This window comes from Rhagoletis pomonella, unplaced genomic scaffold, assembly GCF_013731165.1.
Source record: "Rhagoletis pomonella isolate Grant_MI unplaced genomic scaffold, Rhpom_1.0 Rhpom_scaffold_00009, whole genome shotgun sequence".
Taxonomy (NCBI): Eukaryota; Metazoa; Arthropoda; class Insecta; order Diptera; family Tephritidae; genus Rhagoletis; species Rhagoletis pomonella.
In genome coordinates this window covers 6,912,756-6,926,845 of record NW_023458563.1, presented here as the reverse complement: position 1 = coordinate 6,926,845, position 14,090 = coordinate 6,912,756, and the positions used below count along the sequence as shown (strand labels likewise).

Genomic DNA, 14,090 nt, shown 5'->3' with positions numbered 1-14,090 from the left:
AATTTATTGATTCCATGAATTTTTGCACTTCTATGTTCATTTTTTCGATTTCTGGTTTTCGATAGAGATGGTGATTTTTCACGATTGCTGAATTTTTTTCATATTTCAAATACCGAAAAAATTAACTGAACTCTCAAGAAAAACGAAAAATTCATATAAAACGACGGACGAGAAATGGAAAAGAAATTTTCTTCTACCAAAATTTCTTAAATCAGTTTGCAGCACTCAAGAAAAAAAATGCTCGTATATTTATTCTCTCATGAAAATTTACAGCAAAAGCAAAGCGCTTTTTCAAGCAACAGAAAGTATAATAAATATTTCTTATAATTTCCTTGAGAGCTGGATTCTTAGCTTTAAGATACAGATTGTATTTGAGGTTATTAGCTTTAGGGGGGTTTGAACCCCAAAACCCACCCCTTGTGTGCGCTAATGCTTTTACATATAGCTCCCATACAACTGATTGTTCCGATATGCTATTTTTTGTTATAACTCCTCCATCTATGTAGCTGGGAACATGAAATTTCGCAATATTTCCACCCATTATCAAAAAAATACTTACAGTGAAAATGGTGAGGATCGGGTCGCTATAACCTATAGCCTCCATACAACTGATTGTTCAGATATGAGATTCTTTGTTATAACTTCTCCATATATGCAGCTAGAAACATGAAATTTCGCATTATTTTCACTCATTATCAACAGAAAGTTCACAGTAATATTAACAATGAGCTGGTCACTATAACCTATGTATTCATTGCCTCAATACAACTGATTGTTCAGATATGGGGTTTTACTGTAAAACTCCTTTATTTTCACAGCTAAAACTAACAAATTTCGTAATTATAAATAATAATACAAGGTCTACTGAGAAAATCGTCAAAATCTATGCTATATCAGCTTTATCTCTTATACCACTGATTGTTCAGATACCAGTTTTTGCAACATATCTCCTTTATGTAGGAAGCTAAACTCATTAAATTGTGTTACCGGTTTACATACCGATCACACAGCAGTAAAAGTCACTTAGATTGGTGCTATATAAGGTATATCCTCTAATTGTTTAGATATAATTTTTTATATGCCTCTCTATATATGTATGCTGTGAATATATAAATTTTTTCAAATGCAGTAATCTGTTAAAGTAAAATTTTTAGATGTTCATGAAAGGTATGAAGCCTTCGGCATAGCCGAAGAGAGCGCTACTCTTACTTGTTTTTAAATAGTATGAAGCTCTATCAAACCTAGGCCATTACATGTAAAACCCGTTTTAGATACCTTTTATGCGTGACAGCATAGGTTAAGTTTTCCCATCGCACGAGCAACATATCTTTATGATTAGCTTTATCATCGCTGATCACAAAGAGAAAAATGTTATTCAATACTGTGTTACAACGCGCAATTTAATGTTTAATACAAATGAGGAAATTCCAACTTGAAAATAGTCAAAAGCTATTCATCATTTGGCTTATAGTCCGTATTCAAAATTATTAATATGTACATATAAGTACGTATTTTGATCACAACAAAGAGTTCGTTAAAAAAAAAAACAAAACACGAAGCCGGTGTTATTTTTTTGAAGCGTAAAATTATTTCATAATGCATATCCGAATACATATATAAAATTAAATCATAATTCTTTTTACTATTAGTACTCAAAATAATTGTTAAGGAATGTTATTAGTTTTCATACTTTAAGGGTGGCAGAAGTTACAAGTGGAAATTAACGTAAACAAAGTTCGGAATCTGGAAGTGCTTTTTTTACAGATAACTTTTGAGATATTAAGAAAAGTTAATTTAAGCTCCCGGATTCGAAACATTTTAGGGTTAAGACGCGTCGACCAAATTTGATGATTTTTTACAGGTCTAGGTAAACTACACAATTGCAGTGACAATAATGTCAGAAAACATGTTGCCAGATATGAATTTTTAGTACAAGAAGGATTGAATGTTGTATTTCAAAAACAAAAGGAAAATAAGACCATGCGGCCTTATTGCGTATGTTATTGCACCCTACCTTTTACTCCAATGTACGCTTTTACTTACTTAACGAAAGCAGTGAAGTCATTAAGAGCTAGTTCACAGCCCGGCCAATGGCAAATTCCTTGCGCAAATAGCGGGTGATAGTACTTATTTTGGCTGTATGTGCTTGTGTTGCTACCAGAAGGGGTAGAATTTGTGGCAATGACGTTTGGATCACTATTATCGTTACTGCAGCCACTGTTGCCGCTAATTGCATCTAACAGGCTTCCAAAGTTTTGCGTCATCGGCGCACTATTGATGCTGCCACTGCTTGCAGCTGCTGCCGCAGTTGCTACTGCCACGGCTGCAGCGGCATTGCAAGCGGACGCTTGTTCGAGCGATGCAGTAGCTGCTACTGTTTCATGGAGCGTCGTTGGTTCGCCAGTTGTTGGAGGCACTGATGCAGACGACAAAGTCGTCATTGACATTGTTGGTGGTGGGGGCGGCAGCGGCAGTGTTAATATAGGCGACGATAAAGTGATTGTACTTAGTCTCAAAGAATGTTTATGTTGCTGTTGCCGTTGCGGTTGCTGCTCTTGGTAAAATGAGGGTGAAGTCATATTGTTCACCGGTTTAGCGGCCCCGTGATATAAACTGGATGATTGCGCCGTTTTTGGTATGAGTTCGCACTGCATGTGGTATTGTGCAATGATCGGAGGTGTCATTCCCCTTATTTTTTGCCTACTATTACCATTCGGGCATATATTTCTTTTGGTAATACTACTGTTATCAGTGCCGTTGTCAACTGTGCTGTTCTGATTGCTATCGCTACTACCTCTGCTGCGGCTCCTGCTTCCTTCACTGACATCTCTAGGTTGGTAGTGCATATATGCTGTTAAATAAACAAAAAACGTTAAACTATAAATTTATCAGCAATATATAGTTATTTGGATCTTCTTGTTATCCAGTGGAAATTTATGACAATATTACATAAATAGTATGCGCTCATGAACAACAAGCATTGATTAAATAACCATTTACAGCTGCCTTGATATTACTTATTTGGTCAACGGGATTAGCCAAAGAATTGATGTCGTCCATTCCAATGGCGTTTGAGTGCTGACTGCTGCTGTCATTGATATCTTCGTCAACCGAGGAAGGTGGCGATGATGCCGCCAAACAGAGCTCTCGTGTATTATGTTTCAATGCGTGCTGAGGGTTTGGTGAAGATATATTTTTTGAATCATGTTTTGTTCTGAATAATCGTACTTTAGTGGAAGGCTGACAACCAGATATTCTGAGTGTATCGTTTTCAGTTCTTTCCGGCATCGATTCGTCCTCTTGAAAGATATAAGTGGCATGCTCGGTATCATCAACTTGTGAATTTATTTTAGTCATATCGCAAGTGTGGTGTTCTCTTTGACAATTTCGATGTTGTTGTTGTGCCGTGTACGTATTTACATCAAAAGCTTCTGTGTTTCCCTCCTCACTACAACCAGTGTTCTGTCGATGATGTCCAATATTACTACAACCATCTGTGGTGGTATATGAGGGAGTCATATTCGTTCGAGTAACGTATTGTTCTGGCACCTGTTTGTCGTCTTTAATACTGTAAATATTTACAGGCTCGAAACCATCGCACAAAACTTCTTCATCACTTTCTCCATAAGGTTCGCTTAGAATCGACGTACACTCTGATTCGAATTTCGATGAGAGTTCCTCCGAATCTTGTTCTTCTTGATCAGCTGTTGCCCTCATAAGCTTCACATAGTTTTCGCTATCACAAGCATTAGGTATTCCATTATTTTTATTACTATTGTTGACGCTAACATGGAAATTCTTTATTTTACTATTAACTGCTTTTTTATTTATTGTTTCATCGTATTGCCGTTGATGTTTCTGCTGTTGTCGATACTCAGAAGTTGGTTTCGTTAAATGTTGGTAATTTTGAAAATGCATTTGCTGTGGCCATAAATGACTTGATTCGAAATAAGTGGAACTGGCTTTAGCTAATGAATGGGAATTTTGAAGCGGCAAATGCAGTTCCTGCTGCTCATGCGGCGAAGAGCTGCATTGTGATACGGTGTTATTAACTTGCATTTGATAATCCAACTGCAATCGCTTCAGAAAACCTGAAATATATAGATAAATAAATAGTGAGAAACCTAAGGAATATAAACGCTGTAAAATTTTTTATGTTGTAGATATGAAAGAAATAATTTAATTACACGGTGCTATAAAAAAATCACGAAATACACCCGAAACAAAATTTAGTTTAGGTTGTAAGTAGGGTAATGCAACATGAAAATAAGTCTCTTATTGTTCCTGAACCATCTTATTTTTTTACAAAAAAAAAGTAATTTTCGTACATAATATACAGATCTGTTAACAGCTTGGCTGTTTTTCATCTGATTTTGAAAGTGATATTTATATCTCTTTCAAATGATGTATAAAAAAATGTTGTTAGGCTTAGCTTGTTGGGAGTTTTCAACGGTTAATGTTTGAAAAAACCTCCATTTTCCTAATTTTTTCCACTTGAACCATCGCTTATATAAAACATTTTTATGAGAGTTCCCAAATTGCATATAGTATTTGTATAAAAGTACATTTATTTTCAAACAAATTGATACCTTATTCAATGAATTCGGATAAAAATCATCGAAGTTACGCAATTTAAGTAGAAATACTATGTGTGTATGTACCAAATTTACCCAATCATGATAATAGCTCTTTAGGAAAAAATTGGTTTTTATAAAATTTTTGTGCGGCACGCTATATTTCGGGGCTAACTTTGCCGCGAAGTTGTCTACTTCCTTCGATTGTGGATGCTCTCTAAGTGGATTGCAATGTGGTGCTTGTTCCGCCGATGCCGCTTTAATTTTGACGCGCCAGACTTAACAATTTCTTTACTATTGTAAGCTTCTCGTTTGGCGTCATCGAGTTTTGCCCCGTGCCGTAAGTAGTCTCATCGTACACTGCCTTGAGAGTCGCACCTCGCGTTTTAGCATTACAGGTAGTCCCAGTTCCGTAGTCCGTCGCCAGTATACTTCGCTATAATACGTTGTACGTGACGGCTTCTTCCCTCTGCCGGGTTTTATTGTGGGGTATAAGGAGCGGTGAATTGATGTCTTACCCCATATTGCTCGACGGTTAATGCCCGACTGGTGAATTGTGCTCCCGTATCCGTGACCAGGATTTCGGAACGCCGAATCGTGCCCGGACTTGCTCAGGCTCTCAGCGTCGCCTTCCAGAGTGGTACGATCTTTATCCAATTAGAGAATTTGACGTGGAACACAAGAGTATCATTGTCATAGTTCCCAACTTGTTGCTTTAAGCGCTAGATTTAGTGCTTTTTGAAAATTAAAACGCCAAAAAAACGCGTTGAAGATGCTAGCACGCAGGTAAGTTAAATATTTATTTTTTTATTTTCTTGATTTGTTGATTGATTACACAGTTCGAAAAGTTGTAACTTTTTTGTCACCTGAGTGCATCGGTTCTTTTGGATTGTTCGGTGCTGAAACCAAATCTGGCTGTAGAATTTCTCTACCACGTCAGAATTTTGAGGTATCCTAACCGCTAAGTGTAAAAACACGGTTCTTCGCGATACTTGAGGTTATATTATAAAACAATAATTATTTTCGCTCATTTCTACTTAGGGTATTGAGTATTAAATACACTTCGCCTTTAAAATTCAATTTCGTTTGTTGCGATTAGATTTTTCTTTCTCCAGATATACCAGTTTTAATGTGCAGTACTTCGGTATTATGGAGCAAAAAGTTTTGTGTATTTACTTATACTTGAAAGTATTGTTAATTTTTTTACTTTTGTTAAACACAAACTGTTATGAAAAAAGTATCCTTTGATTAAAAAAAAATGTTGTGCTTGTAGTGTGGTAAAATGCTCTTTTTTCCAATTTTTGGTGCTTTTTGAAACTCAAAAGTTGTTGCCGTGTTTTGGTCGTGGCAGCGGCCCGACAATATTTGACAGATAAAAGGGTGGCCCAAGGCTCGTCCGCCAGTTGGGTAAACATATTTCCCCTCTGCTTCCTGTTGGTTGGGTTTATACAGCTGGCACGACTGACAACGTTTCACGTATTTCCGCACATCGCGGAACATGTCTGGCCTGTAATATCATGCAGAGTCTCTTCTGATGGTCTTTCGTATGACCATGTTTTCAGCGGTGGGTGTGACGTTGACTTCATGTAGCCGCCGTTCCCCACTTTCGGGCTTCCACCATTTAGTTGGGAAATTTAGTGGATTTAGCACGTACTTCCCATATCTTCTCCTCTTGCTTGGTTCCAGGCCCAAGAACTCTTTAACCTCGAAGATCTCGGTGTACAACGGGTGGTTGACCACATTTGGTGGTTGCAGAGTTTTCTGGTGGTTCTTGCAAATTTGATCAGCCACGGTAATGCATGTGACCTCCCCTGAAGGCGTATCAGTCGTTTCTGGCGTCAACGACTCCCCTCGGCAGCGTATGGACCGTCCATCCCGATGATCATATCGTCTGCACGTCGTGGTAGGATTAAAAGCTCGCTTTTGTGGTCTTCGTCATACAGACCGATTGTCGCATCCAGTGGCGTAGCCAAGGGGGGGCGGGGATATGGGGGGATAGATCCCCCCCTTCATCATTGAACTACAACTATTTACTTTTGAATTAATAACACAATTTGTTTTTGTTATTTTTTTGGCCTTTTATAACAATTATATTCAACAATTTATATTGAGCTTAAAAACGGCCTCGAGCTCAATATAAATTGTTGAATATAATTGTTATAAAAGGCCAAAAAAATAACAAAAAACAAATAACTTAAGGACGAGCACACCTATACGTTAAACATTCTAAAAATATAATTATTAGCAAAAACCAACAATACCAACAACCACATGATCAAGTGAATTGCAGCGGAATAGCTGCGCTTGATTGTGTTGGCATAACAAAAATGAAAATAGTGGAAAAAATCAAACGGTGCATAGGCAACTGGCTGAGTCAGTGGGATCGTCGGTTCGAATCCTACTGAAAGAAGTCTGATGAGGAAATGTGGTGATTTCCGAAATAGCTATCATTCTTCTACAATTTTTTTAAATTATCGTTGCTTTTCCACAATAAATTTTCGTTTAAAAACGGCCTCGAGCCCAATATAAATTGTTGAATATAATTAATAACACAATACTATTTTGTCCTTCTGATTTAAATTTTTTTTTTATTCCAGACGGATGACAAATTATCTTTTAATGAAGATATGAGTACGTAGTCCACTTGCAAACAGCGTTATGTGATTTTATAAAAGTAAACCGTAAATTTAAAAAAAACGTCTACGACAACAAGTAACATCCGAACTGTACCTATTACCTGAAAATTTGGATAAATAAGAGCCTAATACCATTAAAAAAATTAAATTGCAGTATGGTAGATTTACAAATTTTATATTTAAAAATTTAATATTGCAAGTTTTGAAACAGTAACTTTTACATAGCTACCTTTTTTTTGCTTTTCGCGTTCTCTCCTCTAGGAAGATTGGTTTGCTTCGTTTTTGCGACCTCTTCCACTAGGCACCGAAACTACCACGTTTTCTTGCAGTTTTCTAAGTTCATACGAAGAGGAGACATTTGAAAGTGTATAAATTGGTATTATAGCGACTTTTGCAAGAGTAGTTAACATTTCATGCTATTTTTTTCAGAATATAGAAAAATTTTTCACTCTGCTGTTAGTGGACATGAAACCCACCAAAAACTAGAAATCTAAAAAAAAATTACATAGCGCACTTTGCAAGTGGACTACTCCATTGTTGAATATGCTATCTTATTTGTCCCTTCTTTTTATACAATTAAGGAGCGGCTGAATGGTCTAACGATGTTAGCGGTACATAATGATGTGCCGATTACAACACAAGAAGTAATTGAAACAAGTAAGAAAGTCTAAGTTCGGGCGGAGCCGAACATTAAATACCCGGCGCAAGTATTAAATATATGTTTTTTCACCCTTCCGAAACCTTCCGCTAGATGGTAAGCCGAGGTGTATCAATTTTGAGTAAATTAGCGTCCTTCAATTTCGAAATATTGAAGTTTCAAGCATTTCTTAAATTTACCGTTATATGAGAATCGGCCGTTATTTTAGTCCGATTTCAATAATTTTCAACGTTTTGCTTACACGTGGCAAGTACAATAACCATACCGAGTTTGGTACAAATTGGTAGAACGGTTACCGATATACTTATATGTGATCATAAGTGGGCGGTGCCACGCCCATTTTCCAAAATTTTACCATAAACGTATTTCTTGGTAAAGAATTGTTGCAAGCATTAATTTTGAATAAATTAGCTTCAATATTTAATGATTTATCGAAGATTTTGTATTTCTCTAAATTACCGTTATATGGGATGTGGGCGTGGTTATTGTCCGATTTTAAAAAGTTTCGGCGGTTTTTTATGCTGTACCAAGGCCAACAACTGTGCCAAGTTTGGAAGAAATTGGTGCAGCGGTTACCAAGATATACACATGTAACCATAAGTGGGCGTGGCTACGCCCATTTTCCAAAAATTTATAATATTCTTATTTTTCGTCTAAAACTTATTATAAATATCAATTTTGAGTGAATAATCTCCAGTAGTTACTAAAATATCGCAGTTTTCGTATTTCTGAAAATTACCGTTATATGGGAAGTAGGCGTGGTTATTGAGCGATTTTAAAAATTTTCGGCCATTTGGTATGTTATGCGAAGGCCAACAACTGTGCCAAGTTTGGAAGAAATTGGTGCATCGGTTACCAAGATATACACATGTAACCATAAGTGGGCGTGGCTACGCCCATTTTCCAAAAATTTATAATATTCTTATTTTTCGTCTACAAATTATTGTAAATATCAATTTTGAGTGAATTATCTTCAGTAGTTACTAAAATATCGCAGTTTTCGTATTTCTGGAAATTACCGTTATATGGGAAGTGGGCGTGGTTAAAGTCCGATTTCGCCCATTTTCAATACCAACCTACCTTGGATTAAGAGAAACCTACATACCAAATTTCGTTGAGATATCTCAATTTTTGCTCGAGTTATCGTGTACACGGACAGACGGACAGACGGACGGACAGACAGACATGGCTTAATCGATTTCTTTTTTCATCCTGATCATTTATGTATACATTTGTCTATATCTATCTAGATTCGTTTTGGCTGTTACAAACAACCGTTATGTGAATAAAATTAATATACCCTTGTGCACAAGTGCGCTCGGGTATAAAAATGTGTGTTAAGCAGCGAAGATTAAAAATCGCTTTATAAGTAATAAGATTTTGTAGACTTGTAAATAGATACGCGTAAGTATATAAATATGCAGATATATTCAATGTGTAAAAACTGAAGTGTATACTAACCAAACTTCTACAAAACAAAACTGGACTGCACACTAATTAATTAAAATGGTGTAGTAATTTAATTTTTTAAAATTAAATAAAGCATGAATTCCCCAGGGAATAACCGAGTAGACAAAAAATATATAACGGTAGAAATGGCACATACATACATATATGAAAGAATGCCCACAGGCGACGCACTATAGGCAAAACACGAGTTTTTTTCAAAATCGTAGATTTTCGCTTAGAAAAGAGATAATGGAATGCAGCATTTAACCCTTAATGCAGAGTCTGTCATATATGAAACGCTTTTTAACCCTTTCAAGGCAGAGGAAAAAGGTTCTCAATATGCTTTTGAACGTGCTTTTTGTCATGTTGACGTAGATATTATTCGTAGAAAATTTTTCCATAGTAATATAAATATATTCAACAATTTATATTGAGCTCGAGGCCGTTTTAAATGAAAATTTTTATTGTGGAAAAGCAACAATAATTTGAAAAAATGGTAGAAGTGATAGCTAATTCGGAAATCACCACATTTCCCCATCAGACTTCTTTCAGTAGGATTCGAACCGACGATCCCACTGACTCAGCCTATGCACCGTGCTAAGTACGCCTTGTAAATTATCGTTTGCTTTTTTCCACTATTTTCATTTTTGTTATGCCAACACAATCAAGCGCAGCTATTCCGCTGCAATTCACTTGATCATGTGGTTGTTGGTATTGTTGGTTTTTTGCTAATAATTCTATTTTTAGAATGTTTAACTTTTAGGTGTTCTCGTCCTTAAGTTATTTGTTTTTGTTATTTTTTTGGCCTTTATAACAATTATATTCAACAATTTATATTGAGCTCGAGGCCGTTTTAAATGAAAATTTTTATTGTGGAAAAGCAACAATAATTTGAAAAAATGGTAGAAGTGATAGCTATTTCGGAAATCACCACATTTCCTCATCAGACAAATAGTAAAATAATAATAAAAAAATAAGATAAAATAAAAATATCAGAAATAAAAATAAAAATAAATAAAAAAGAAAAATAAATAAAAAGTACGTTGAAAACATATTGAGAACCATTTTTCCTCTGCCTTGAAAGGGTTAAAAAGCGTTTCATATATGACAGACTCTGCATTAAGGGGTTAAATGCTGCACTTTCGTAAAGATATCGACCAGTATATCCATTTTTGTTATATAATTTTTTTTGTGAAAGCTGATAGTTTACGAGTTATTAGAGTTTAAAGGTAGCTTTTCTTTTCCAATCTGGCCACTCGGGTACAGCATCCAATATCCCAGGAATATAGTCTCAAGATAAAATAAAGAGCAATCTTTCAGAAACAGTGCTAATGGTGTATTAAATATAGTGTTTTCTAGTTGAATGGGAGCCAAAATCCAAAATTAAAAAAGTGACATTTTGAACGGTATTTTGAGGGTTAAGTTATTGTTGTTGTGATTTCTCTATAGTTTATAGCTATTATATGATCATTTATCTTCACGATAAAAAAAATTTCATTCCATTATCTCTTTTCTAAGCGAAGATCTACGATTTTGAAAAAAAAAATCGTGTTTTGCCTATAGTGCGACGCCTCTAGCCATTGTGTATCACAACTTTAAGTTATCGATGCAATTTTTTTTTTAATCAAATCTTAAAGCAGTTTTTGGTAGACTCTTTTGTGCTGATTACAAATCCAGCTCCATATTTTGATAAAAAACGGGGTCAAAGTATCAAAAAAACGCGTTTTTGGTTCTCGAGATATTAGATTTTGGCATCGCCCATCAGAACCCTTGTTTCCACCTTCTTGACCCACGATAGTGGAAGGCGTTCAGTTATCGTTATTTGGGTCTCCGCTCCTCGCTCTTGGCGAAACCCGTGACCGTTCCCTGCATGCTTCTGCAGCAGTCACTTGTCTGCATCCCGCGATGACTACACTCCCAGCAGCATGGGCGCAGCCAGAACGAAATTTAGAGGTGGCCCATACAAAAAAAAAATCGAAACCAATAACTTACTTACTAAAAAATTTTTTACTATAGCTTAAAATTATTGTAACCAATAGAGGTAAATATGTTGTACAAAAACAAATAAACAGATGTTCACAAAAGTTGATATAAACCTGTTCGTCGATTTAAATTGTTACCTTTTTACTGAGCATGTTTATTTTACGAGGAGGAAGCATCGAAAGCCTAACCCCGTCAGTGTGAGACTTTAACCCAAACTAAACTTCCTACCGTCATGTACCGTTCCCCTCCCGGTACCACTGTGTGACTGATAAGGTTATAGATCTATTCTCTTCTTCTTCTTCTTATTTGGCGCTGTAACCACCAAAGCGATTTTGGCCAACTGACGCCAACTGGAAATGCCAAGTGAAGCCAGAATACTTTCAGAGGTGGGGCGTCGATGTCCATTCGAACGACATGGTCAAGCCAGTTGAGCCGCTGTATTTTAATTCGCCATATACCAGCACGGGCATGATGAGTGACTTATAGTGTGGTTTTCGTACGTCGAGAGAGAACTTTACTCCTGAATTGCGTACTCAGTCCAAAGCAGTACTTGTTGGCAAGAGCGATTCTGCGTTGGATTTCCATGCTGACATTATTATCGGTTTTAATGCTGGTTCCCAAGTAAACGAAATTCTCTGCTTTCTCGAAATTGTAACTGTCAACAGTGACGTGGTTGCCAAGGCGCGAATCTGCTGACTGTTTGTTTGATGACAGGAGATACTTCGTGTTGTCCTCGATTACCACCAGACCCATTCGCTTTGCTTCCCTATCCAAATTGGTAGAGGCAGAACAGACTTCGCGGTTTTTGTTACCGATGATGTCGATGTCATCGACATAAGCCAGAAATTGCACGCTCTTGTAGTAAATTATTCCTCAGCGGTTCAGTTCTGCAGATCTTATTATCTTCTCCAACATCAGATTAAAGAAGTCATATGAAATAGAGTCTCCCTGTCTGAAACCCCGTCTGGGGGCGAACGGCAACAGAGAAGAGCTGGTGGTATTGCTCAACGTCATTTTTCACAGCCGTATGAGTTTTGAGGGGATGCCAAATTCAGACATAGTGGCATATACGAAACTCCTTTTAGTGCTGTCGAAAGCGGCTTTAAAGTCGACAAATAGGTGGTGAGTGCCGATCATTTCCTCGCGGGTCTTTTCCAAGATTTGGCGTATTGTGAATACCTGGTCTATGGTAGACAATACATTCGATAAGACCTTGCAACCTATGCTTAGAAGGCTGATCCCGCGGTAGTTGACACGCATGGCGGGGTCGCCTTTCTTGTGGATTGGGCAGAGCGCACTTGAATTCCAGTCGTCGAGCATGCATCTTATTACCTCCTTTCCATCGTAATTAAATAGCTCAGCTGACAGGCCGTCAGCTCAAGCAGCTTTGGCACTTTTCATCATAGTCAGGCGCTGGGATATCGACTGCATCGTCATCGACTGGGACCTCGGGTTCGTCTTCTCCACTTCTTGCAGTGCATCTGCCATTCAAAAGGCTCTAAAAGTGTTCCCTCCATAATCTGAATACGTTCTGGACATCGGTCACTAGGTCGCTATGGTTGTTCCTACAAGAGTCTTGAAACCTTTCGTAAGTCGCTCAACTCTCTGCTAAAAATTTCGGCTGTTTTTTCTGGCGGCCAGCATTTCAAGCATTTTCTCACACTCCTCATCGTACCTGTAATAAGCGGGAAATGTGATTCCACTGATCGCGTAAGTCGGTTTGTTGAAGAGTGCTCTCTCACAGCAGGTGTGAGGGTCGAGCGCCGAATCCATTGGCCGTCTGTTTTTATTGCAGCTTTTCGACGTTAAATTTCCTTGGTTTGTTTGGGGCCCTTTTTTTGCTGCTCCGAGGTTGGGTCGTCTATTGGATACATCAATATAATAGTGCGAGTCGATGTTTGGCCCTCGGAGTGTACGTAAGTACATCTAAAACATGGAAGCATGCCTTCCGTTTGTCACAACATGCTCGATTTGTTTTCCCGTTTTTCGATGTGGAGACATCCATGTAGCTTGCTGGATCTGCTAGAACCCAGTAATACATACTGCAAAGTTTCGGGCCCCGGAGAAGTCGATCACCCTCAGCTAATATGTACGCTTTAAGCTAACAGAGCCTTGGATGCCTCGTTCTTCTCTTCCATCGGGGCATTGGCACATATGAATGAGATGTTGAAGAATCTCGCTTTGATGCGGATTTTGGCTAGACTTTCGTCCACTAGAGTGAACGCCGGTCTCTCTCCCACCACAAATCCAACACCGAATTGCACTCCTTTACGTGGCAACTGTAGTAGACGTCGCAAGGCTCCACGCTTACCTTCCTTGCCTTCCGTGATCGTCATCAAAGGAAAGGGGTATCATCCAAGCATGTGTTGGTTTTCATTAGGCAGGGTTTTAACGTGGCGGGCCCCAAACCCAGCGCACGCGGGCCACTCCCAGTTGAATGGCAGTCAAAAGCTTTGCTGTACTGGGAAATGTACAAAACATAGTGGTCAAAAGCGAATATCTCAACTAAACCCTGATGTATTTTTTAAATTCATAGCTCTACATACCTGTATAGTAAACCAAATAGCCGCACCAGACGTTATTCAAAATAAAAAATGTAAAAAATATAATTTTTTTCGTATACTCTGTAATATTCCCCCGCAATTTTGTAAGGTAAACTAATAATTTATAATCATTGCTTTGCAGCGAAATATCTTCTCTTAAATTATATACATAGGTATGTATAAATATTCACGTATTCAACATTTTGAGTATGCAGACTTTTTATGCTGGTATATTCATTTATGCTAA

General features: G+C 37.5%; 1 protein-coding gene across 3 annotated transcripts in view; it reads right to left on the bottom strand.

The window, feature by feature from the left end:
* LOC118745560 (flocculation protein FLO11-like) overlaps nucleotides 1-14,090 on the bottom strand; it is a 537,740-nt gene that overhangs the window by 434,737 nt on the left and 88,913 nt on the right. For 2 of the 3 annotated variants that reach the window (XM_036479036.1, XM_036479037.1), the window contains exons 2-3: nucleotides 3,018-4,091; nucleotides 2,044-2,851 (exon numbers count right to left, since the gene is read on the bottom strand). In XM_036479036.1, coding sequence (XP_036334929.1) covers nucleotides 2,044-2,851; nucleotides 3,018-4,091 — 1,882 coding nt within the window. The remainder of the gene's footprint in view (nucleotides 1-2,043; nucleotides 2,852-3,017; nucleotides 4,092-14,090) is intronic. The other variant, XM_036479035.1, reaches the window with a different exon arrangement.